We start from the raw sequence: 26,645 nt of genomic DNA, 5'->3' as shown, positions 1-26,645 counted from the left end.
CTAACATAAAGGTAAGATAGTTAGATAATACTTGTTGTGTGAATTATTTTAACTTAGTCATGTTACTCATAATGCTAAATTTTTTTTAATCTTAATCAGAGTTTTCCTCTGTTATGTTGATAACTTTCCTTTCACCTCAGGAAGTGGAAACAGAGCAATACTTCACTCTCTTTCTGCCAGCATTGAAGGAGCGTGGATATGATGGATTTTTTTCTCCAAAGTCACGTGCCAAAATCATGTCTGAGCAGGAGAGAAAGCATGTGGACGGTTGTGCAATATTCTTCAAAACAGAAAAGTGAGTTCAGGAGTTAAAGAAACAAAACATAATAGTGTAAACGTTTTCTTTAATTTGTTTACATGTCAGGTCTTTTATTTATATGGATTATTGTATTTTTAAGTCAACCCTCAGAGGTAAGACTAGAGCTATTTCTTCATTTTTTTAGACTGAGGAAACCAAGGCACCGAGTCTTGCTTTATAATCAATGCTTTTAACCACTATACTAAACTGACTCTCTACACTTCTTGTTTGAGCTTTAGTATTACTTGTATACCTTACAAGTTTACCTCATTTGGAAAAATTTTCTTCAATATATTTGTTGCCTACATTGATATGCAAATTTCAAAAACACCTTAATTATAAATTACATATGTTGATAACATTGAGGTGTATAGCATCAAGACCTTTTTCCATATCCTATTGTTTCTTTCTGAAGGAAGACATTTAGAAAATTCTTTTGCATTCCCTTTAGTTTTGAGAAGAAAATCTGAAATTTTCCTCGATAATTCTAGAGCTAGTCAGGGTTTTGAACTAATAATTATATCTCTTATCTAGAGAACTTATCTAGGGAAATCTAGTAGTATTTAAAAATTGCTTGACTTACTAAAAATACAGTAAAATAGTTGAGAGATGACTATATATAGGAAATACTCAGATGCATCATTTGAAAATTCTTCCCTTCTTCCACTGTTTGCCTTAGTAGTAATTTGATCTACAAACAGATAGACTTGGGTGTGATACATTATTAATTTTACTGTTTTGAATAGTACCAAATACTTGCTGAAGTCATCTTAGCTATGCCAAAGTATTTGGAATTTAACACAAAGTACACTACCCTGCCTTTATTCTTTTTTCAGATCGGAGAGATAATACATTGCAAAGAAAAGATAGTTTTGAAGTCAAGTGTTTCTCCTACTTATGTAGCTGTAAAATCTTGAGTGAGTCACTTTTCAGGCTTATTTCCTCATATATATATATATATATATATATATATATATATATATATATATGTTTGTATATTACCTAGTTTGGTAATTTCCTTTATGTAAATTTCTTTATATAGTTTACAAAACTAACAAAGTCAAAAGATAGCTATAGAAGAGTACTTCAGTTCTCTCTGTACTCTCAAAATTTCAGTCTTCTAAAATCAGAGTGTTTGATAATTACTAATCCTCATAGGTGATTAGCTTTTCCCTTCTTGGTAAGTAGTGGTACAGAGTAGGTAATAATAACTGCAAAGTAGACTATTTTTAGCCAAATATAATAATTTTCTATCCATTTCTATGAAAGGACTAAGGACTACGACATATTAAGAGAATTAGAATATGATAACATATTAATTCATTATGTATTCGTTGAAGCTTAATTTGCTCTTTATGCACTTTAGGGAATTTCACGATTTGACAATACCTTTTGGTCATCATTCTGAATGTCATTTGTTTTAATAGTTAGATGCATAGAAATACTGGGAAATAGAAGTTTCAGTTGATAAAATTCCAGAAATGAGTTTTTGCTTTATTCTTTATCTCAATAAATACTATCTTCTGTCCAAAGTATTTTATAAAATATGTATATACATGTGTTATATACTGCATGTTTGTTTATAGAGAAATTATTATTACAGCTAAATTTTTTAGATTCAGACATTTAAGGGTTTTTTGTCATGTTTTTTTCCTAATTGACTTAAAAGTAGAAATGGTGTCTTGAAGCCAGGTACATAATTTGGAAAAAATCCATAATGAAAAAATAGAGGTAAAATCAGGCCTAACTACAAGACTTGTTCCTGAGGTTAGTTCTGATCTCATCGTCCTTTGTGTCAAGTAAGTGAGAAAGCAAAAGATGAAAACAGTAGCTTTAGAACTGTGTGATCATCACACAGTGAAGAGACACTCTTTTCCCATAGGAGTGGGAAGTAGGTTGTCATGGTGCTCAATCCTTCTGTATTGCCCTTGCTTTATAATCCTATCTCATTAGTGTCTGTTATTTATTTACTGTCATAGGGTAATGGTTGGTATCTAGAATTTGTCTATATAATTTTTTTAAAAAGTGAGATTGTGACTTACGATTTTTAAAACTCACTTCCCCTTTATTTAATCTGGAACATGAAATTACTGCCTTTTGCCAGTTTTCTTTCCAATATGGATTATAACTGTTTAATCTAAATTCAGAGGTTTCGGGCCTCCCCTGGTGGTGCAGCAGTTGAGCGCTGGGCTGTGAAGCTGCCGGCAGCCTCTGCAGCGCCGGTTCGATCCCTGGCTGCTGTGTGAGGGTCCCACATGGCGCACAGACCTCTCCTGCTGCCTGCTACTCCCCTCAGCAGTGTGTTTTGTCAGTCTGCCTGTTCTGTTCCCCGCTCTGGCTCTGGTGAATCCTCTCACCCTCCCGCGCTTCTGACTGTATACCAAGTGCTTGAATAAATCTTTAAATAAATAAATAAAAAAAAATACAGAGGTTTCTTAAGGGCAGTGCAGTCATAAAATATGCCAATGAGGAAGAAAATTGGATGAATAATGGGAGTTACCTAATAAACTCTAATTGTTCAGGATTCATTTTAGAAGGAATTCATTTTTTTGTCATTAAAAAGAGTAACCTAGCATGTATTTTTTTAAAAAATAACAAACATACGATCTTTATCAGGAAAATTTAAGAAAAAAGCAAAGTTTGATCAAAGTATCAAGGCAACAAAGAGTATATTTTTAATAACATTGTGCATTATAAAGAAGGGATACACCCATTGTGCATTGTGTGTAATCACTAATTGATTATTGAAGAGGGAAAAAACTATACAACTTTTCTTTTAAAAAAAAAAAAAAGATTATTTATTTATACAAGCGCTGGGTATAGTCAGAAGCGCAGGAGGGTGAGAGAATTCACCAGAGACAGAGCAGGGAACAGAACAGGCAGACTGACGAAATACACTGCTGAGGGGAGCAGCGGGCGCTGCAGGAGAGGTCTGCACGCCATGTGGGACCCTCGCCGGCAGCCAGGATCGAACCGGCAGCCCAGCGCTCAACTGCTGCGCCACCAGGGGAGGCCCCTATACAACTTTTATTTTGCTTTCACGATCTCTGTTGAGAAGCATTATCTTCAAAGCAGAAAGAGTTAACTAAAACCAGGTGAAGAAATTGGCAAGCTGAGAAGATGAGATTGGTAAACCAAGAGTGTCACTTAACTGCATTAACTAGTTACTTAGGTTTCCAAATCAAGATAATTATATCCTATTATACTAAAAGATCTTGCAAAAGTGTAATTAGAGAACTGACTTGGGTGATCTATTACTGATATTTGAATATAGAGGAAGTTGTAGTATATCAAATGAACCATCAGTTTTCCAAAAAGAAATATTCCCCAAGCCTTAGTTTTCCTCATCTTCATAGCAGTAGGATAATGCAGCCTATTGCAATTTGGGTTCTCTATCCAGTAAGGAAAGAAGACTGAGTTTAGTTTGGTGTTCAGGAGTTTATTAGAGAGCAACACTTGTGAAAGAAATTGGAAAGGAGCAGTACTGGGTATAGAGAGGAGAACTGTGTTGCAAGCCTAACAGCCTCAACTGATCTTATTGGTAGCATTGGAGTCCGTGAAAGTTAACTCACAGGGACCAAAATCTCAAGATCTTAACTTTTGCTTTTGAGCTGTAATTGGATGTAGGCCACTCCCAAAAGTACTGGACATTGAGGAAAGCAACTCTCTGCAACTGGAGCAGTCCCTAAAGGATTGATGAGGAATCTAGCACTATATCACTCTGTCCACCCTTTTACAGGTGTCCTGTAAATTTTAGGACAAATGTGTATGATGTACCTATCATAGACCTTGAGTAGATCCTCAATAATGGGCCACTATTATTATTTTTTATTATTTGTTCTATCCTGTTAAGAACTTTGATTATTTCAGAGAAAACAGAATGCACACACACACACACACACAAAAGACTTAAAATCAAAACTCTGGCCAGGGATATTTAATCTTTTGGAAAAATAGGATGAACATTTACCTGGTTTTTTAAGCATTTGTAAATGCAGGACTGAAGAGACCAGATCCAGTTTAAAGTGCAAAAAAGACCAAAAAGTTTTAGTTTATATTAATTATTATTGGGCTTGTAATTAATATTGCCATCCCCAGAATGCATTTACAGTCTTCACAAAAATATATTCTAAAATGAAGGCAGTAGTTCATTTATGGCCTATTCTAGGTACTGTATCTTTGGGTAAACTTGAGTTCTTCATGTGATATAAGGAATTGATCTTTTCTTTTCTGGAGAAGACTTGGGAATGGTATTTAAAGTAGTGTCAAGTGGAAGAGGTATATTATATTCCTTTAAAGAAAAGATTTAGATCTAGATCTAGGAAGAATGAAGGAATCTAATGAAAGATCTATATTGAATGGAAGAAAGATAGAGAGAAACAAATTTTAGTTAGGGCGTACATTTCCGATAATTAGAACACCTTTTCTCTCCCAAAGAATGTCTTGATTTTGGAAGAAGTAAAATATTTCAGTACTAAAAATATTTTAAGCAGGATTTTCAGTCTCTCCTACAGAATCCGAGGGTCCTATGGAAATTATCGATACATTATTTAAAAGTAATTTTAAAATAACATATTTGCTCAAACATCCAATTTTAAACACTTTTGGAAATCAGTAACATGTTGCTCATGTACTGTTTAGTTAGTTTTGGTGTATATCTCTGAATCAAATTTTTGTCCCCTTGTTTGCTTTTTCTGAGGGCATTGCCAGTTTTCGATCTTGTATCTGTGAGTTTTTGTGAATCAGGTTCTTTATTACTACTTTGTAACCAAAAGAATATGATTAAGTAAGTTGGGTACTGTGACTGATAGAATACTATTATTATCTATACCCTCTGATTTCAAATTTTTATAGTAATTGTTTTCCGCGGTTGATTCAGTAAAACATAATACTGTTTTGATTTTTTTTGTATGTGGTCATCTAACAAATTGTTTTATGAAAAGTATTCTACTTAAAGTTATTTGTAAACATCTGATAAGGAAAATAGTCAATTCTACTTATAGAACACAATCTGAATCTGCCTACTTTATTTCTTCTGCCTTAGTCCAAGACACTATTACCTGTTTTCCAAATAACTCAAAAACTTTCCAACTGGACTCCTAAGTCCCACTTTGGCTCCTGTAATCCATTTTCACTCTTACTTCTGTAAGAGTGATTTTAAAAATTATAAATCAAATGATATCATGTCCTTACTTAGAACTGTCAATGGTTTTCTCTTTCTTACATTTCCAACATTTTGTCCCCTTCCTTTTCTAATCCATAAGCATACAAAGCTCTTTGCTTTCTCAGGACCTTTCATTTCTTCCTCTTTCTGGAATGCCCTAATCCCATTCTTCACCACAGTAACTCCTCATTCTTCATGTTTCAGTTTAAAGGTTATCTCTTTAGGGTAGAGAATAGAAACTGTATACCTTTTGGTCATTTTGATTTAGAAGTAGGCATATTACCAGACCATTTATTCCTGTCAGCACTTACAAAATACTTGCAATTGGACAGAGGGGGTGTTATTTCATTTAGCATGCTATCCTGCAGCATAGTAAGATTTTAGTCAATATTTTTTAGGAGATGTGTGCATGTGTTTCAAAGCTAGGAGGAAGATGGGGTGGAGGCTTGTTGTAAGAATAAAGATGTCTTTTCCATTTAACAGTGAGTGAAAAGCAGACAATAAATTTAGTAGGTTTTGGACATAAATAAATGTTTCACAAACTAAATAAAATTAGTCTGAAAGTGGCTAAATAACTTGACCAAGTTCACACTGCTATTAAATATCACTGCTGGACTCAATTCTATTAAATCCTTATAACTGCAATACTTAATTTTTTATTTATGCATACAAGAACTAGGGTGTAGGCCAGAGGCGGGGGTGGGGGGCGGTGAAAGGATTCACCAGAGACAGAGTGGGGAGCAGAACAGGCAGATCTACTGAAGTACACTGCTGAGGGGAGCAGTGGGTGAGACAGGAGAGGTTTGAGTGCCATGTGGGTAGCTCCCTGGCTGGGTATTGAACTCATACCACTGTGGCTGGTGATAGCTTGATACCACTGAGATTTTAATCCCTGTGCCACTGGGGATGCCCTGCAATACTTAATTTGACACTAGGGAGAAAATACTATTTGTGTAAACTCTGTAATCACAGGGAGAACCTGAGAAGAACAGAACATGTTCGTCTGAACATTCACATACACCAGTTCCAGCTTTCTAGAGTAAAAGTCCAATGTGAAACTTGGTCATTCCTTTGCTGAGATTAGGGTGTGTCCTTTTATTTTCTTAACAAATCTCTTGATAAAGTGAGGAAAATACTGCAAATGAGATGAGTAGATTTTATTCTCTCTTCGCTCATTAACTTGCTGATTCAGTTAAAATGGTATTCACTATTAAATACCAGAAAATCCCAACAGTAAATAAGTGAGAGAGGAGTCATTTTCTTACAAGAAGTCCAGAAATGGTTAAACTGCTTTCCCATCTAAAGTGGGTTGACTTTTGTCCTCCTGCTTCTTCACCATATGGACAAAGGTGTAAAAGGGCAAAGGGATATATTATGTATGCTATCTTTGATAGGTGGTTCTTCCAAGATTGTTTTTAGAGTAATCAGACTTTTTCAGTCTTATTGGTCAGAACTATGTCATGTTGCCCCTTTCAGCTAGAAAATGGCTAAAGACGGTGTGGTGTCTTTATTTTGTTCTCCCTTATTGTCTTTTAGCATGATAGTAGAAGAGTCTAATACCGCGCTAATAATGCATTGTACTTTTTAGATTTACATTGGTGCAGAAGCATACAGTGGAATTTAACCAAGTGGCAATGGCTAATTCAGATGGATCCGAAGCTATGTTGAACAGAGTGATGACAAAAGATAATATTGGTGTTGCTGTGGTATTAGAGGTCCACAAAGAACTATTTGGAGCAGGTGAGTGCAGTTTAAAGTATTCTCATTAAAAATAAATAACATCCCACATTTTTCCATCTCAAACAAGTGCAAAGACTCTTTGCTGTTATCTATTGCAGTTATTTTCTTGTCTTTAGAGGAAAGTTACGGGACATGGTCAGGAAATACATTAGTTGTATAAAGCATCGTGTATTTCTTGAGATACTACTTACCAATTCATCTATAACAGGAAAGTCTTTAATATGCCATTAATTCCAAAAGGTTATTTTAAATAGGAAATGTTTTAGTTAGGCTGAATTTGGAAATTAGGATGAATTGGTTCTCTTTTTAGCCATATTTTTAGCTTCTTGAATGTGAAATCTTTTGTCTTTAAGGTTAAGTACTTGGCACGTTTTCTCTAATTTCTTTGTTATATCTCAGTCATTGTCAGGTAGGAGTGGGAACTTTTATCTACCTGGTACTTTTCTTTCTCGTGTTTTAGATTATTTATAGCTTCCTTCAAAGTCAGAAACTCATTATGTACTTTGCATATTCAGAGCTTTATTTCCTTCTCTCCCCCTTTCTACTGCCTGCCTTTGAGAATTTCATTGTTTACCTAATTATATTTTAGGCAAGACCAAGAAAAAGGTGTAAGACCACATCAGGGCTTTTACTTTTTTACTTTTTTTTTACCTTCTGTATTTATTAGCTGTGGAAGAAAAGATTTTTGTCTTGTGCATTGATTTGAATTCTTCAGACCATATCAGTCATATCTCCTTTTCACCATTCTTTAATTCATCCATCATCAAAGACAGTTTTTGATAAAAGATTTAAAATTTTTCTTTCTTTTTTTTTTTTTCAGGCATTCCTTTTTATCTACCTTTTGTCCTTTCCAGTCTCACTCTTCTTAAAAGTTTGGTACTTTTTCCCCTTGGTAATCTGAAAATTTAATTTCTTCTGGAGTATTACTCTACTTTTAAATTAAAAATTATATAATAGTGATTATAAATTATATAATAGGCACTCTCACTTTCTGAAATCTATCTATACTCTTAGAAGAAGAGTTTAATATTATAATAGGTAGTTTATGGCCTCTTTGAAGGGGCAGGTTTTTAGCATTTAGTACATTGAACATTTAATCTACTGTCAAAAGTGACACTAAAACTTTTAGAAAAAGAAGACAGTTTAGACAATTTTGGCTGTAAGCTTTTATTTTAAAATCAAAGTTGCTTTAAAAAAAATGACTGTCACTTAAAACAGATACTTTAGTTAAGTGTTTACTCAACATTGAAGATAATTATAGTAGGACAGAATAAAGCTTTCCCAAAATAGTAGACTTAGAAAATTAGGTATTTTCCTGCTTATATTTTTATATAGTTATTATTTTCAGTAGAAAAATATAAGACACTTACAAAAAAATTTCAGTAGAAAAATTATTTTTTTAGGTTTTACTAATATCTAATAGTACAAAGGTATTTAAAATAAAAAGAATTCCCTCATCTTTCAAGGGGTAACTGTTGTTCATTCCTTAACATATTAATAACATGCAGAATATGTGTGTCTAATTTTATTTAAATGTCATCATACCATGTATATTGGTTTTGTCTCTTCAGTGTTTTGTAGACATCTTCCTCTGTCAATACATGTTAACTAAGTTTAATTTTCACAGTTTTTAATGTATAATCTTGTATGCCATTTTGAGATTTTTATACATATATAACGTGTGTGTGTGTGTGTGTGTTTGCCAGAATGATAAAATTAGGGGAAAAAGAAATTCATATTTTCTAGTTAAATATCTCTCATTATCCAATATCAACACCAAAAAGCTTAAGTGACTGGCCCAAGACACACAAAATAATAATGAGGCTGGGTCTAAAATACGAGCATCTAGTCTTGAAAAGAACACTACTTCCTAACTCTCATTTTAAAAATTTCTTCATCCAAGTATATGATTTGAATTTATTTTGGTGGCAAATTTACTTTATTTTGTATAGGTTAATATATTTTCCCAACATTTTGTTACTGACTAGTCACTGATATGTCAGGATGTGCAAAGTGAATGAGTATTAGGAAATGGGAAAAACTTAAATTAAGCTAATTTAGGTGACTCATACAACTGAAATCCTATCTCAGTAGGTTTTTGTGATATTTAAGGGACAGATATATTTAATGTGCTTATTTATACCAACAACTGAGCAAATCAAGGTAGTATAATCAAATGTTGGTTTTATCATGGTATAATTTCTAACTTGGATGTATAGAGCAGGTGTCAGTAAACCAGACATGACTCTGGGGCCACATATGGTTTCTGTCATGCTTAATTTTTTTTCCTTGTAGAATCTTTGAAAGTGTAAGACCAGCTTTAGCTCATATAGTCTGTACAAAAACAGGTGGTGGGCCAGATTTAGCCCAAGACTGCTGTTTGCTGACCCCAGTCTACACGAGTAATTCCTATCTTTGGATTACCAGAATCTGAACAATTTAGCTTCTAAGAACTACTTCATGAGATAAAAGGAAAGATATAAATTAAAGAGAGTAAAGAACTGGGCTTTGAGGAGAAAACTTTAAGATAACTGCTTTTAATACCTTGCCTTTTTTCTAATGTTTAAATTTAGGTATGAAGCCTATTCATGCTGCAGACAAACAGCTGCTTATAGTGGCAAATGCCCACATGCATTGGGACCCAGAGTATTCTGATGTGAAACTCATCCAGACCATGATGTTTGTCTCAGAGGTTAAAAACATTCTGGAGAAAGCCTCTAGTAGGCCTGGCAGCCCAACTGCAGATCCTAATTCCATCCCGCTGGTGCTATGTGCAGATCTTAACTCATTGCCAGATTCAGGTATTTATAACTTCATTTCCTCATTGCTCATTATTTTGCTTTTAGGTCTAGTTGAAGGGCTGAGTACCTCCTAACTTTTGAGTGACAAAATTCTCTTCTAAAATAGAGTGTGTCAGTAAAAAGAACTGAAAATAGGCATTTTTTTATATCCTAACCATTTAATTTAAGGATGGAGAATGGAGTAATTGAGGAGTTTAGTGAAGAAACTATTTCCAAAGGTGTGTGCGGGGTTCAGGGACAAGAAACAATCAGTGATGCAATATTCTGCCTTTTGGGGAATTAGAGCTCCTGTACCTCCTCTAAAGGGAAAGTGGTGGGAGCTGTTACGAGAACGTGGAAAACCTAGTAACAAGGAGAGGGCCACTAATAGGAGCAATAGCTTTGAATTAAGTGACGCGACAAATCCTTAGCAACCCGATAAAGAGGGAGCCAGGGGAGTATACCTTCCTACCTCACTCAGCTCCTGGCCTCTGAACTCCTGCTAGTGCTGCCCATTGAACAAATCCAAATAGAAGCTAGGGGATTGCAACTGATACAAGTGAAGTTCAGCCTCCTGAGGCAGAGTGTGGTGGAAAACGGGTCTGAAAAGTTAAGCAGACAATTTTCAGCACAGGTAGCATCTAGTTTAATAACATTAGCAACTTTTAAGTGAATTCCATAAAATATATTGAATACTGATATTAGGTGCAGAAGAGTGATCAAAATTCTCCTAGGACTCCACATTCTTGAGTTCCACTAAACTGCATTATTTCAGATCTTTGAAAAAAATTAGCTATGTTTTGTAGATATTAAATTTCAAATGTAAAATGTTTAAGTATCACTCTTTTGCCTTTACAAGCACGTGCTAAATTTTGCTTATTTTTAATGTTATTTTAAATTGTTAAAAATAACAATATTAAATAACTCAAAAGGCCAAATTTGAGATATTCATAAAGGTCACAAAGCTGGAACCCATCTCTACTTTATATCCTCAGCAAATAGATGCAAAAATCATCTTTTCACAAACATTGATTCAGCCTCTAGCACTGTTGGGACCTTCCTCAACTGTGTCTTCCTTTTTTAACCCTTTTTTTGAGTTGAATTATACTAGTTCCCCACTATCTCATTTGGTTAGCTTAAGACAATGAGTTGTCATCTGGCAGCACAGAATAGTGAGCTTGATTCTGGAGCCAGACCATTCACGTTGGATTCTGGTTCTACCACGTATGAGTTGTGCAATCAATGACTAAGTTCCTCGTTTTTAATAAGGCGATGATCATTTTTACCTACCTCATAGAGTTGTTTGTGAGGTTTAAGTGTGTGAGCTTTCAGAAAAGTGCCTGTCATGTAGTAAATGCTAGGTAAATGATAGCTGCTTTCACAATACTGATATTGTTTTCATCACTTATTCATTTATGTTGTTGTCATTCCTAATCATAAATAGATGACTAATATTGTTTGTTAATCATCATAGAAGAGTTGTGATTTTTTTCCCCATGTTTACTTATTCAGTAAAAGCATTGTACTTTTTTGAATGTTCCTACTCTCTTCAGCTCCCTTAGACTCATTAATATTTTTGACAAGCTAGCATACCTCTAGCATATAATGTTCTTTATAGTGTCAGACTGAAAAAAAAAAAAAAACTTTAGCTCAAAATGATTTTAACTGAAACTGACATTGAAATTTTAATTTTTTTATTGTGTGCTACATTTTACATATTCTCCAAGTTGTTGATTGGCTGCCAAAAACATAAAAATCGGAAGAGGTAGTTTGCAATAATATTCTAAAAACATTTAGTGTCAAGAGCTTGGTGAATGCCATCATCCTTCACCTAGGGAGCCATCCTTAGCCTGAAGCTATTTCTGGGTGCTCTTGCTACTTTGCTCCGAAATAAGGTAATACTCTTCAATTTTGATTGAACCATATGAAATTTCTGATATTTGAATTTTTTAATAACAAAAGGCAGTCCTATTTACTTTGTCCCAAGGACTTAAAGATCATCATTTTTTTTTTAATTTACCTTTTTTTGTGGCATTATCTCCAAATCATATTGTTTTAATGAAACTACATTTCTCATGGATTTTCAGTTTAATCCCTTAATGCAAGTTGAAGTAAAATTTTGTTGAAAACCAGTTCCTGACTGATTTCTTTTTTAAATTGAGGCAACATTGGTTTATAGCATTGTTTGTGGTTTAGAGGTATAGGAGCCTCTCCTTCAGGTGCTATTATCACACCTCACCCACCACTGAAATGCCCATAGTCCTCCATAATAGTCTGTTGTGCCTCCTCCCCTCTCAACCCTCTCCTCTCCCTCTCTGGTAGCCTCAATTCTACAGTCACATTTTTAGGATTTTTTGCAAAACTCTTTGTTTTATTTCTCTATATGCCACACATGAGACACCATCCAGTGTCAGTCTTTCTCCTTCTGATTTATCTTGCGTGTCGTAATCCCCTCCAGTTCCTTCCATGTTTGCTGCCAGTGGGAGGAGTTCATCATTTAAAAAAAAAAAAAATTGCTGCATAATATTGCATTGTGTGCATATACCACATTCCTCATCCACTCAACTGTATTTGAACACCTATGTTTTTTTCCATAGTTTGGCTATTGTAAATCGTTCTGCAAGTTCTGCACTGAATGTAGAAGTGCATACATCCCTTTGTTTTTTTTTTTTTTTGATGGGATGGTGTTATTTTATTTTATTTTTTTAATCTTAAATTTTATTTTTATATTCCCCCATACAATTGCAAACGCCCCATTCTGACCCCAATCCTTCCCCTCCCGCCCCCAACCCCCCAAAAAGTGTCTCTGGTTCATAATTTTTTGTTGATTTTGATTTTCACTTTCTTATATTCATTTTCCTGGTCCCTTATTTAAGTTTTCTAGACTCCTGCTATGAGTGAGACCATCCGGTATTTTTCTTTTTCTTTTTGGAAATGCAAATCAAAACTACCATGAGATACCATCTCACACCAGTGAGAATGGCACATATTAAAAAAACTAGCAACAACAAATGTTGGCGAGGATGTGGAGAAAAAGGAACTCTTCTGCACTGTTGGTGGGAGTGCAAACTGGTCCAACCACTATGGAGAGCTGTGTGGAGATTTCTGGACCTACTAAACATAGAGCTTCCATATGATCCAGCAATTCCACTCCTAGGTATTTACCCAAAGGACACAGAAACATCAATTCCAAAGAGCACCTGCACCCCTATGTTTATAGCAGCACTGTTTACAATAGCTAAGCTTTGGAAACAACCCAAATGCCCAAAAGTAGATGACTGGATCAAGAAGATGTGGTACATATATACCATGGAATATTACTCAGCATTCAAAAAAGATAAACACATGCAATTTGCAGCAACATGGATGGCGCTGGAAGGGATCATGCTCAGCGAAATAAGCATACATCCCTTTGAATTAGTGTTTTTGTATTCTTTGGGTAGATGTCTAAGAGTAGAATTGCTGGGTCAAATGGCAGATCAATTCTTAATATTTTGATTGACTTTCATACTGTTTTCCATAGGGGCTGGACCAATCTATAAAAAGGCACTTTTGCATAACTCAATCTACCTGGCAACATATTTGAGCCATGAAGTCTTGTATAAAGTCTAAATGCTGTATATTAGTGCTTCCTTCTTTTTTTTACTAGGTGTTGTGGAATATTTAAGCAATGGAGGAGTAGCTGACAACCATAAAGACTTCAAGGAACTAAGGTACAATGAGTGTCTTATGAACTTCAGCTGCAATGGAAAGAATGGAAGCTCAGAAGGGAGAATCACACATGGCTTCCAACTGAAGAGCGCCTATGAAAATAACTTGATGCCTTACACCAATTACACTTTTGATTTCAAAGTGAGTATAGCCTCTGGACTGGTGTAGAAGCTATTTCAAATACTAATGCTTAACTGTATTGTAAATGCAAATATATTATTGATGCTTAATTGTAGGATTTCCAGGAATGTTTACATTCTCAGAATGCCTTGACTAAGTCAGGAGTATGCACATATATGCATAGGAGGTTTGGTTGATTTTGTGGCTTTTGTTGTTGACTTGAGAATTCTTTTGAACCCATATTTTTTTCAAATTTCAAGTAATATTGTTAACAGCAAAAACTTTTAAAATGCTTACTATGTGCCAGGTTCATTATTAGACCACTTTTAAAGTAGTTAATTTTCACTTGTGCATACCATCCCAAACATTCAGAAAGGATCCAAATAAATGCCACCTGATATAGATAACCTCGCTTTGAATGAATTTATATAGTATTTCTTCAGAATTTTCCTAGTACTGCCCATTGATATTTATCTTTTAATTCTACAGTTTTGTTTCGGGGATAAGGATAGAGACAGTTGTATGTGGGATCTGTTTTGTATTCATGTTGTCATCCTAATTTTTTCCCAGGCAATGGGACACTCCAACTTAATAAAGGAAATGGAAGATATTGTTGTAAAATAAGAAAAAAATTAGAGAACTCAGTGCAAAAGATCAGTTGTTCTTTAGAAAGATCTTAGTGCTTTCTTATTTACTGTACTATTTCCTTTTGCCAGATTTCTGATCACTATCTATCTGTAACTCTTCTACTGTATATCTGTTTGATTTTCTGGCATTTCATATACCTATACTTAAATATTACACTATCTTGAAAAATTGCTGATGCTAGAAAGTAGTTTAGTTTAAGAAGCCTAAGGGGAATTTAATAAACTACCAAAAGAAATTCGTGAAATTGGCTCTTACATGTCTCCAATAATCTTTTTCCAATTTCCATGTTTGTTAGCCTCTTTCTGAGAAACTAATAGTAGGGAGAAGAAAGGACATTTGTGTGCTGATATTAGTCAGCTTTTGTAATCATGAAATGGGAAAAAATTGCTTGAAAGAAGTTGAATCTAGTTTCAGTATTTTTTTCTATAAGATTAGGTCATTCTGTCGAGTTTTTGTTCATTTGTTTTAATCACTCATGTAGTGATGTGATGGTAAATATTTAATAATCAACTTTCTGAGAAAAAGAAACTCTTAAGTTGTTGTGTTTGCTAATTTCTGTAGTTTGAATATTCCCACTGTAATGAATTTCAAGCTCCTCTGTAACACAAAAATAGGATTAAGTCCTCAGAAACCCATACTAACAGAGTCTAGCACACCACTTCTCTTTAAAGCTTAAAGGAAAAAATCTGGATTTAATGATATACAGTTTATTGTAGATTAAATCCTATCATTGTGACTATAGTGATAGATAGTCCATCTCTACTAGCACAACCAAAATACCAAAAATAAAATCCCTCAAAATAATTGTTCAGTAATTCTACAACTCTTACTCTTATTTTGGCCTTTGTAGGGTAAAAGACCAAGTCATTTCTACTTCACGTGGATTTTTATAGAGGTTACTTCTTCCTTGTCTGTAAACTAAAAATCAGAGAAATAAAAATGGAATAACAATTAATAGCATCCTTCATGATCACCTGAATTGTTTTAAAGTCCTTTGATGTTTTTTTAAAAGATCTTATACATGTTGCTAATTGAAGCAGAAATTTTATTGAATCTTTACATTATCCAATGAAATGCTAAAATCATTTCTTGATTCTTTGGACTCAGTAGTAGTGACAGTAAGTCCTCCCCTGAATAAAAGTAGGTTCCTTAATTTGTGATAAAGAAGGGTAAAGGTATCTAATGTTAATAAAACTTTCTCCCTTGAAGGAACTATTTTTTAATTTTGGTCTTGATTATGTCAAAATGAGTAAACTTAGGTAATTATTTCAAAAATTCACAATATAATCATTCTTTTTATTATCTCATCCTAATTAAAATATTACTTAGAGTGCATATGTGTAGTTAGTTGTAAATAAGTATTTCCAGGTCTGAAAATATTTCTTATACTTGGACTCCCATTCTTTTGACGTGGATCGGAAAAAACTTGACTTTACTCTCTTGCACACAAGACCTGAAGCAATAAAAACATACTAGCTTTGAAATTTACTCATCAGACAACCCAAGTCATCTAGTTGTGAGAGAGATAACTGATATATGTATGTATCTGCTGGATGTTTTTGATAAGGTATTTCTTGGTATGCAACAAGGAACCCAGAACTTATAGTATACCTGGATTTGTGAAAATGCATATTCTGAACTAAAAAAACAGAACAATTAACTGTATTTAGTGTTTTGTATGTAGCTAGCAAATCTGGGAAAGATGACTAGGATTAGCAAATCTAAAAATATGCTTTACTATGATTTTGTTCAGACATATTTTAATATCTTGATGTGCAATAATTGAAAACAATGCCAATTATCATTAAAATTAATTTAAGTCATACTTTTTCATTTACCTATATATCTGTACAAATTTTTTGCTTATTGTAGCTATTAAAGTGTGCAATTTCTATACTGTTTATACTGATATATTAGAGTTCACTAACCCAAATAAATCAATTTTAAAGATACCCAAACATAGTTTGGTGGTTTAGATTCTCAGTTTTACTTACTACTTATGCACAAATGCAAGACTTTGTTTCCAGTAGGGTACTGTGTTTCCCTATTAATCCACTTTTATTTCATGGAAAATCCATTGAAGACTTGAGCTTTGTTTGACCCATTGTCAAGACTTGGTAACAGAAGTATAGGTTACTCAGTTATTTGACTTTATAAATTATGGATAGTTCTTTATATAATCTGAGGTTGTTGTTTTTTTTTTTTCTCTCTAAAATATCTCTTTCTTTTTTCCCCAACTTTACAGGGTGTGATTGACTACATTTTCTATTCCAAGACTCATATGAACGTGCTTGGTGTCCTGGGGCCTTTAGATCCTCAATGGCTGGTTGAGAACAACATCACTGGGTGTCCACACCCTCACATCCCTTCAGACCACTTCTCACTGTTAACACAACTTGAACTCCACCCTCCACTCCTGCCTCTTGTCAATGGTGTTCACTTGCCTAATCGGAGGTAGTGGAGTATTGCCCCGCAAAGACCGGGGATATGTTGCTATGGACCTGTACAGTTGTAAATCAAAGTATGTAGGAGTGAAGTATGGCCATCCTTAAGCTGCTTCTTCAGGTTCCTTTCATTATGTGTTTGCTATAAGATTTTGTACATTTTTGTGCATATTGGTATCATTTGGCACTAGGGCTAGAACCAAAGTATTTCTCTCTTCCCAAATTTTTAATTTAACATGTTTTTAAATTGGACTTTCTGCATATTGTAAATGGAGTTAGCATTCATAATTGAGAAATCAACAATTTGAAGCCCAACAACAATGTATATGTTTTTCAAAACAAATACTTTCTTTTGAAAGATTGCAAATGAGCCAACCATTTTTGTAAAAGGAAATTTTAAACTATAAATATAAATTTTTAAACTGAATGATGGCATGCTGCACAGGGGAAACTTTCTTGAACTTGTTTTCCATTATAACAAACGGATTTTTAGCTCCCCAAGTCATTTGCACATTAACAAAGCACTTAAATTTCTAGATTTGTACATGTAAACTATGATATAGCCTCTAGCCAGAAAAATTGAGAAATTGAAGATGGTTGCACAATATGCTTTCAAAATCACATATTTAACAGTACATGGCGTTTGTTAGGTGAACACTTGAACACTAGTGTAATTTTTTTTTTTTTTTGAAGGGGGGGAGAAGTCATTTACTTTCGTTTCCCTATTAGTTGTACCCTTATTAGAAGTATTAATTCTAACTGTCTCTCCAATTTATTTATAGGGAAACAGCTGATAATTTCCACTGCCACACATTTTGAAAATAGAATACAGTTTATTTAGTATGCCCACAAAATTAGTGTCCAGTACTTTTCATTATTCCCACCCACCTTTTTCTGGCAGGTTGTGCTGGTGAAACAGATACTATCTGATCTGTTTCATTTTTGCTATGTTTGTCAAATGTTAACTGACTAGGAAATGAAAAGTCCTGATCAAAGTTTTAGAAGGGGGAAACTATACAGACTTTCATTTATTTCCCAAAGTAGTCAAATGTTGGTTGGTTTTGGCTTTTTGAGGTGACAATGGAAAGAATTTGGGGGAGAGAGAACAGGGAGTAGTTGAAACCTTAGATCATTTTTGCTAACTCTAGTTGCCAAATGGCCATTATATGCTTTTAATCTTTGTTTCCATTGTCTGTCAGGGTTGAATTAAGAAGCTACTGGTTTATTCCCAATTGTTGATGCTCTTTAGATATGTTGGAATCCTTTTTTTGCCCAAGAGTGGCCAGTTGAAAATCCATGACTCAAGAGGCAGTGAAAGTAATAATCATTTTCTGGGGGAAAAATTGGTTGGCTACTTGATGTTAATTATGGCAGAGTAACAGGAAAAGGTTGTGTCTGTGTTTTTAAGTTTTTCTTTATTCTGCTTTTTTGCTGCTATAAGAGTTTTCTGAAATTTATATTTTAAACTTTTCATGCACTTTACTGTTTCTAGTCTCAAAATGTGATATTTTTAATAAACAAGAAATTTTCCATTATGTGAATGAAATTTTAAAATAAAAATAGCCTATATTTGTGTCTCAGTAATATATAAAGTACAGGTCAAATTTAAATTATTTAATTAGTTTTAAATATATACAATTTGTCTCCTTTTTCAAACCTGACATCGTAGGCTGTTTTATTAGTCTTAAATGATGTATTTCTTTTGGTCATTTTATACTAATTTCTTCCATAGTAAACTAATCAGGCTATATAAGATAATATTTCCCCTGAAGGGTAATTTTAGTGGGATGAGGGTGGTGGGATGATGTAATATCATATATGGGATTGCATCAGAAGGGTTCTGTAAAGCCTAAACTCCCTTTTAAAAGTGCCTAGTGATAGAGGCATTGTTTGTCATCTATTATAATTGGAATGTCATTGTAGTTGAGTGAAGTTGGATGTAAATAAAATAGTCTTTCAAAAATGGTTGAAGTACCAGAATAAACAAAGAGACAACCTTTAAGATGACAGATTTTCCTCAATGTGCAGGTATCCCTTCTTATATACCTCAAACATTCAACATCTAGCCATGCAAATTGATTACCTGAACATAGTACTGGAAAGTAGAATAGCATGAAAAACTTAATTTTGTGGACATTACCTTTTTTTGTAATTAGCTACTGTATGTTTTATTTTAAATCTTCTGTTTTGGGTGGGTTTTCTGCTCTGGAGGTATATGCACTAACAAAACATTTTCCTCCTTTCATATACGCATGTTAATTAGCAATGTGAGCAATATTTCCTACCATACTTCACTCCCAATATTTTTTGAGATGTTTGTATAAAATGGAATTTAAAGTTCACTTATGATTGTATATGAACCACAGAGGAGCCCATTTATTAATAAAAAAAACTTTTTTAATAGTTAAATGTAGAGGGAAAAATAAAAAAAAAATTGGGAAACATTGTAAACAGCTTAAGTTTATTTTGTGTATGATCGAGGCACTCTGTTGCAGGAAGGTGTGTAATTGGGTTCTCTCTGCTTCCAAATGCACTCTTTCAAACCATTCATTATCCTGTGTATTTTTCATGTGGTTTTAGTAAATGTTGGTAGTAACTCTGTTGAAGTAGGTAATTGTGTTACGGTTTGGGTGGCACACATACTTGGGGCATGGTAACCCAAATTTCATGTGCACGGTTTCCCTTTAGCCTACTGCCCAAATTTCACACACCCTTCACCCTTTGTTCCCTTTGTAAAAGGAGTGGTATCTGTTTTGAGTTGCCAATTCAGATGATCAGAAATGCTGCTCTCCTCAGTATTGTCTTGTTAGAACGCATGCCATTTGGAATTTTGGCAGTAAAAAGCCAAAAGAAAGAGGTGAATGACATAAGGTCTATATATTCAATGAAAGTAAAATATTTATGCTCATATGCTTTCTAGTTCTCAGAATAAGTTAATAAACTTTATGCCATGGGGCTGCTGCTTATTTTATCTGAAGATTAAAGAAAATTTGGGCATTTTTATATTGTGATCATGTGTTTTTTTTAATGTTAAATATGATTTCTGATATTTGTCTAAGAACTGGAGTGTTCTTTAAATTTATTAAACAGTGTTGTTTGAGGAAGGGAAAATTGCACTGTTTGCCATTACAACAGTCATACAAGTGCATGTCAAGTCACCCACTCTCTCAGGCATCAGTATCCGCCTCATAGCTTTACACATTTTGATGGGGAATATTGCAGCATCCTCAGGACTGACATCTGAGAAAGGCTCAAATCCACTTACTGCTCCTTGCTTGTTGACTTTGTTTTAAAATATCGTGCCTGGTGTCAACTTTTAAGCAACAGCACTGCCTAAAAGCAAGCAGAGAACAGAATCCCAGCACCATTCTATAGGCAACTTTTTAGAATTCAGATATAGTAAATCTGTTCAAGATTTATGATGTTTTATGTAAAAAAAAAATTTTGTACAACGTAGCTGAATATTTTTGTTTCATTTCTTTGATGTAAGGCGTGTGAACATTCGTTTGAATATCACATGTTAAAGTCAGGTATGGCACAATGGGTTCTGAGACCAGCTTTTCCCCCCCTCCCATTTGCCTTGTTCTAAGCGCTTTCTTTCAAATTACTTTTCTGATATCCATAGGCAAATATTTAATTTTACTAATAAGCATCCTGTGTGAATGTATTAAAGAAGCCACTGTGTTTTAGTGTTGTAATTTGTAGAAGTATAAAGCTTCATTTCTTATCTGTCCCCCATTATTTGGTGTTTTCAAGCTATATATTAAATTGCAGAGAAGCAAGAAAGTTGAAAGATATCTGAGGCCCATATCACTTGACCCTATCGTGAATTAGAATTGGAGATGTAGCACTAATTAAACAGGAACATGGAATAAACATACTGTGTTCCATTTGAAAATTGTATCTCCTAAGTATGTATATTGTTCAGTGGGTGAAAATTGTATTTACGTTTCCAAGATTTTCTAAAAATTGCTGACGCCATCTATACTTTCAAATCAAATAGCAAAGAGTAGAGAAAGCACAAGAAAAAACAGGTTCAACGTGTATATGTGTTCTTCTTAGAACCAGAGGTATATGGTTCATCATTCTAATACAAGGCTAGATTGTGTCCCAATATTTAATTGTTTTTAAGGTCTTATATCCTAATTTTCTGAGGAATTTTGATAGTTCCGTAAAATATACTGATACTGGTCACAGGATGCATCATAAGTTTCTGGTAGATTTGGCAGCCCGTAAGAATAGTTTTTTTTATAGCAAGCAAGGGGCTTTTAGGGCATGTTTTCAAAACAGCATACGTATATTTTGACAGAAATGTAAATTCTCACTTTTGTAAGATACTCTTTCTCCTACCTTACCTCTCTTTAAAAAAAAAAAAAATCTAATGTGTATTAGATTTGTTTTACCCCTTTCCTTTTGAATCGTATCATATTTGTCAGAACTCTGTGAGCTACAGGTAGACAAACTAGGGATTAGAATATTTTTTGAAGCCAGAAACTTCAACTAAAGTTTTGAATTTGTAGACAGGTAAGAACTTTGACACTTATGGTTGCTTTGGGTGATTTTAAATTTTTAATGACATGATCATCACCAAATTTTAATTCAAACATAAGCAAATTAGTGCATCTTTAACCTGGCTTATTTACTGAAGTTGTAATCTATTTTAAGACCAGGATGCCAAGAATACTTTTCATTTTGCAGAATGATAAGTAAATCTTTGTTGTGTAATGTCACTTAAAACTTAGAAAGTCCCTATGCCATTTCTGCAGGGTTTTCTAAGTAAAAGCCACAAAATGTAGGGAAAAAACAAAAACCCATAATTCTTTTCAGGAAGGGGGTGAGAAAGAACATGCCTGTTTCTTGTTTTAATCAAATTCTACCTTTATGTAAATTTCTCTTAAAGTCTACCTTCATGTAAATTCTTCTGTTAAATTACAAGTCCCACAACAAGAAATGGGGAGATAACAGGAAAAGCAAGCTTTATTAACCTAGTTAGTGTTTTTCTTTGGTTAGATTTTAGTTATTCTTGGAACCAAAGGAAAACAAGCATGTTGAGATTTTATTCAACAAACATTATGACATTGGTAATGGAATGTTTTTTAGTAAAATAGCTTTCACTTTCAAAGCATATGAAATAGGACATTTCCACCTATTTAATGTTAACTTCTTATAGCATTCAGCATAAACTCCTAGTATTGTACTGAAATTAGAAGTGTTAGAAATCAATCACATTACAGAGAGGGTATGCAAATACCAAGTGATATGACACTTTTGGCACTATAATGTGGTACATTCAGCTTCCAGAAACTTTCAGAAGGCATAGTTTTTGTGCCTGCTTGTTATTTTTGTTATAATTCCCCCAAGTTTAGATAATTTTCCTGTTTGTGTGTCTACTACTTTTAACTCTAAAGCATAAGAATTGTGGTAGCACCCTGAGAAATGGTCCTTTTTTGCTCATTTTTGTTTTGTGTTCATTTGTAATTACTGACATGTGACTTTTCTTTCAAGCTATCAATGGTTATATGCACCACAGTTATTTAATAACTTAACACAAATGGCTCAGCATTGACGTGTCAAACAGTGACTTGACTTCTTTCTGAACGGGCTTAGTTTCCTGCTGCTTGTTTCAATCTTGATGCAGTAAGTATGCAGTAGTCTGGATGTGTGTTTATTCAGAAACTGTACTGTCCTTTCTCTGTGCTTAACTTGCTAAAAATATATTCCCTTACCTGTGAAATTTCCTGAGCGGTGCTCTGCCAACTTTTCGGGAGGGAGAGGTTTGGATGGCTGTGTTACTGCACACTGGATCTGGAACTGTTCAGTGTTGTGAGTGGCAAATTTCTTAACACCAGCAGCACTGAGAAGTGCACTATGGGCATTCGTACAGTAGTCCAAATGCAAGCAATTCTTTTGTCTAGGAGAAGCTGAGGAATCGAATTCTTTGGGGTACTTGGAATATTTTCAGGAGGATGAATGTTTCAACTTTGTTTTGTGTTGTTTCTGGAGTGGGATGGTATGGAGGGAGATTTTTTTTTTTTTTTTTTACTTTAAGAGAAAGAGATGGATGTTCCTTTTCTCTCTGAAAAGGCCAGGGTGTTGGTCAAATTCACCGTGGATTAATTTATATCTTCTATTGTGATTTCTTTGAACTATAAAACAAGTGCCAACTAGTTGTACATGAGAGATCTACTCTTCCACTCAATTCACCATTTGACTAGGGAAGGGTTCATTTATTGTCATTACTTGGCATTAAATTAATAATTTATTGTTTTGCATACATTTGAGTCATTCGTGGCCTATAAAGTGTTTTTGTAGCTAATTACAATGGTTGGAAAGCAAAGCACATGAGTTTAAAACTAAGATGTTTTGGTATTTTTTTTCCCCTGAGTACTTGGTAGTTTCTACTGATACTATTCTAAAACTTAATTCTGTCTTAGGTTGTATATTTATTTTGCTTTTGTCCTATGAAAAAGCCAAGTACTAAATCAATTGTTATTGTGTTCTAATAATTAGTTTAAAATCAAATATTATCTTTTTTTTTTTTAATTAGAAAATTTTATGATGTGCCATCTAATTGTAGCTTACAAGTGTTTGATGTTTAACAGACTGGTTCTGTGGTGGTCTAATCATTTAACACTCTGTCATCCCTGGAGAAAGTGGTTCTACTCTTACTGAACACATTCTCTCTGACAAAATCACCAGCTGCTTTATTTTTCTATTTATTACAGTTAAACAGTTGATGAGGTCTGAATCTTGACCAACTGCTCAGCCGAGATGTTTTCACAATAGACACTGTACAAAATGTGCGTGCAAAAGGACACAGTTGGGTATTTTTTCATTAATGTGAACATTGACTTAACAAAGCAGTCCTGCCTTTTAAATCTTGTGGCAGCTCAGAAGGGAGGTGCTTAAGAACCTTAATTACTATGTCAGATGACAAAATACTTTTTTCCATTTCGGAGATTGGGTACTGCTCACACATGATGTATAGGGCTAAATATATGCTTGTTTCCTTGCACCTGTGTACTTCCCCTTCTCTCCCTTTCCTTCCCCTGTAGGCAATAAATGGCCATTTTGCAACTGCATACATTTGTCTTGGTTTTTGACTCTTTATCTGTGAAGAATAGTGTCTGTAGGTCAGCATATCTCTTTAAAATGATGTAAAAAGCCAAGGTAATTCAAGTGTAAAACTCAGTTCATGCTACTTTTTTTCGGTGTGTGCGAAAACTAATTACTATTTAAACATTCTTGGCTTTAACTGGAGAAGAAGTTGGTTATGAGACTACTTTGGCTGAAGAAATCTAAAGCAAAGGGACATGTGCCACTTTTGAGTGGGGCTTTAAGAGCCAATGTGCAATTTGCCATAGTCTCATTTCTTGCCTTGATGAACAAGGAAGTGTATGTTGTGGGATTAGATCCTTGAGTGACTTTGTGAACATAGCTACCCTGCTGACCTATGTAGGACATGTAATGTGAGAACCACCAAATCTGTGTCTTAACACTATAAAGTTATTATGGCATACTCTAGTTCATCCTGAGATGTTACAAGTATCAGACAGATATGCCGACTTACTAGTATTGAGTAATCTCAACAGGTGAACTTGCCAAAATGAAGACAATTCATTCCACATTCAAATAATCTATGATGAACAAGGTGCTGCTGATGGACCCCATTCCCCAAGAATTCACATTCAAAAGCCCCATCTATATATGACATGAGAAAGAAAAATATATTGGAACGCTTTAATCAGAGTAAAGGTATCTTGAATCTTAGAATCTTGGAAAGGGGCTAGGGCAGGGTACACAGTGAAAGCTATGTTTGGGGATATGCAGTTGAAAAATGATGTAAGATATGGTGTGTCTAATATCCTATTATTCTTGGAGAAAATAAAGCAAAAAAAAAAAAGCTGACCTGTCCAACTTAAAGAGTGCTTAAGGAAGGTAACAGTGCATTATTATGGAAAAGATTGCTCATGTTGACAAATTTCATTTCCAGAATGAAAGCTCAGTGTATACTGATTTGTCCTGTCTTCCAAGGATCCAGTGTGAGTCTACCACTCAAGGACTTCTCTTTATAGAGATCTTGATGTTGGCCATCCTCTCGTAAGTTGTCCAAAAGTTGATCCCCTGAAGTGGATCTTGAAGACACCAGGTTTTAGGACCATACCTTAAGATCCCTAAAATAGGGCAATCAAAGCTTTCACCAAATGTCTTCCTAGCATCCCACCACGTGACCTAGAACACACTGGTAAAATGGACATAAAAAATTTAATCTCATGAAATGGTCACCAAAACACCAGGACACGGGCTTGCATGCAAGTAGTTTACTTGGGGGAGTGAATCTCACAAAGTAGGGGACTAGGAAGGGAAAACTAGGGAAGAAGGAAAACTAAACAAGAGTTCATAATTGAACTGATCATCTCTGTGGGGCATATACCTGCCATAGATCTTCTGAGAAGATGAATGCGTGTCAGTTGTCTTCATGAGGGGTAGGAGTGGAGAATATGGGCACCCATCTCCCATAGTGCAAAGGTTACTCCTCAGGTATTTATGTTTCTTCATCTGTCATTCACTAAGCATAGGGCAGGTATCCTATAGAATTGTGGGTAACTGTCTTACCCGCTGCTCCCCTCAGCAGTGTACTTAGGTCCTTCTGCCTGCTCTGCTCCCTGCTCTATCTCTGGTGAATTCTCTCACCCTCCCGCACCTCTGACCTTTACCCCAGTGCTTGTATAAATAAATAAATCTTTAAAAAAAAAATTGTGGATAAATGGGGTAAAAGGTAACAAATAGCAAGAATTGTTACAGTTGCAAGCAAAGTGCTATTAAGTTACACTTTATGTGCTACTGTTGCCAAGAAAATGGTGAAAAAAGGAAGTGAGTTGAGAGACAGAAGCAGAGCACGAAAGGAGTCTGACATGAGTACCATGAGATATGTTTAGAACTGTTAAGCCCATCTCATCACAGCCTCCTAGGTCATGACAGGCCAACAAAAAGTGTTGGATTAGTGGAACAAAGTATAGTCCACTGCTGCAACTGATTCTGGGACTGTGATTAATATTTGTCATCGTCCCTCTCCCAGCAAGCATTTCAGATTTTATCCATGTCGGAGGTCTAGTTTCCTTTAAGGTAGGGTGACTCAGACCTTCACCCAGTAACATGTTTTATGCTTGTTGGGCTGTGGTTGCTGAATTTGCCTACTCACCTCTGGGCACAAAAGAACCAAGAACTTCCCAGAGAATCCCTTGGGTTCTAGACATGCTTCTTCCTGCCTTCCATTGTGTAGAAGCAACCCTGTATGCTTATGCCAATATGATGAATCCTTGATTCTGTGTCTGCATTGTGAGCCTCAAATGACCTTCCTGGGGGCACAGAACACATCTAATGCCTGGACAATGTGTGAGTAGAAAAGCCAAATTTTCGTCCGTCTCAGCAACTCTGAAGGACTATTCCATCTTCAGAATTTCCCAGGGTGTGCTCCAGTCCTCATTTCTTTCACAGGCTTTGATTCTGAGAGCACTCACTAGTAATGTGTCCTCCACACTCAGAGTAAGATTCCCAAGGATCACAGTCTGCCTCACCAAGTTTGAAGAAGTCATGCCAGCAGCATATTAGAAGTGCCTTAAGAGCTTCATGCTAAGACTTTAAATCTTGACTCACTGGGGAGTGCCACTATGTCAATAAATTGTTCCTTTTGCAGTCTTACTCAGTTCTCTCTGTTCCAATACTTTCAATATCCACTA

The 26,645-nt window shown here is 34.8% G+C and overlaps 1 protein-coding gene across 6 annotated transcripts in view; it reads left to right on the top strand.

Annotated features, from left to right (window-relative positions):
- CNOT6L (CCR4-NOT transcription complex subunit 6 like) overlaps positions 1–25,474 on the top strand; it is a 96,709-nt gene extending 71,235 nt beyond the window's left edge. For 5 of the 6 annotated variants that reach the window (XM_054688353.1, XM_054688352.1, XM_054688356.1 and 2 more), the window contains exons 8-12: positions 141–295; positions 7,051–7,202; positions 9,776–10,003; positions 13,632–13,834; positions 16,707–25,474. In XM_054688353.1, the coding sequence (XP_054544328.1) occupies positions 141–295; positions 7,051–7,202; positions 9,776–10,003; positions 13,632–13,834; positions 16,707–16,919 (951 nt within the window). In that variant the 3' untranslated portion in view covers positions 16,920–25,474. The remainder of the gene's footprint in view (positions 1–140; positions 296–7,050; positions 7,203–9,775; positions 10,004–13,631; positions 13,835–16,706) is intronic. The other variant, XM_037530439.2, reaches the window with a different exon arrangement.
- The last annotated feature ends 1,171 nt before the right edge of the window (positions 25,475–26,645 follow it).

Source organism: Talpa occidentalis, unplaced genomic scaffold, assembly GCF_014898055.3.
Source record: "Talpa occidentalis isolate TD23 unplaced genomic scaffold, MPIMG_talOcc4v2.1 talOcc4.6, whole genome shotgun sequence".
NCBI classification, from domain to species: Eukaryota; Metazoa; Chordata; class Mammalia; order Eulipotyphla; family Talpidae; genus Talpa; species Talpa occidentalis.
The sequence above is the reverse complement of the archived record's forward strand: the minus strand, read 5'-3'. Positions and strand labels throughout refer to the sequence as shown.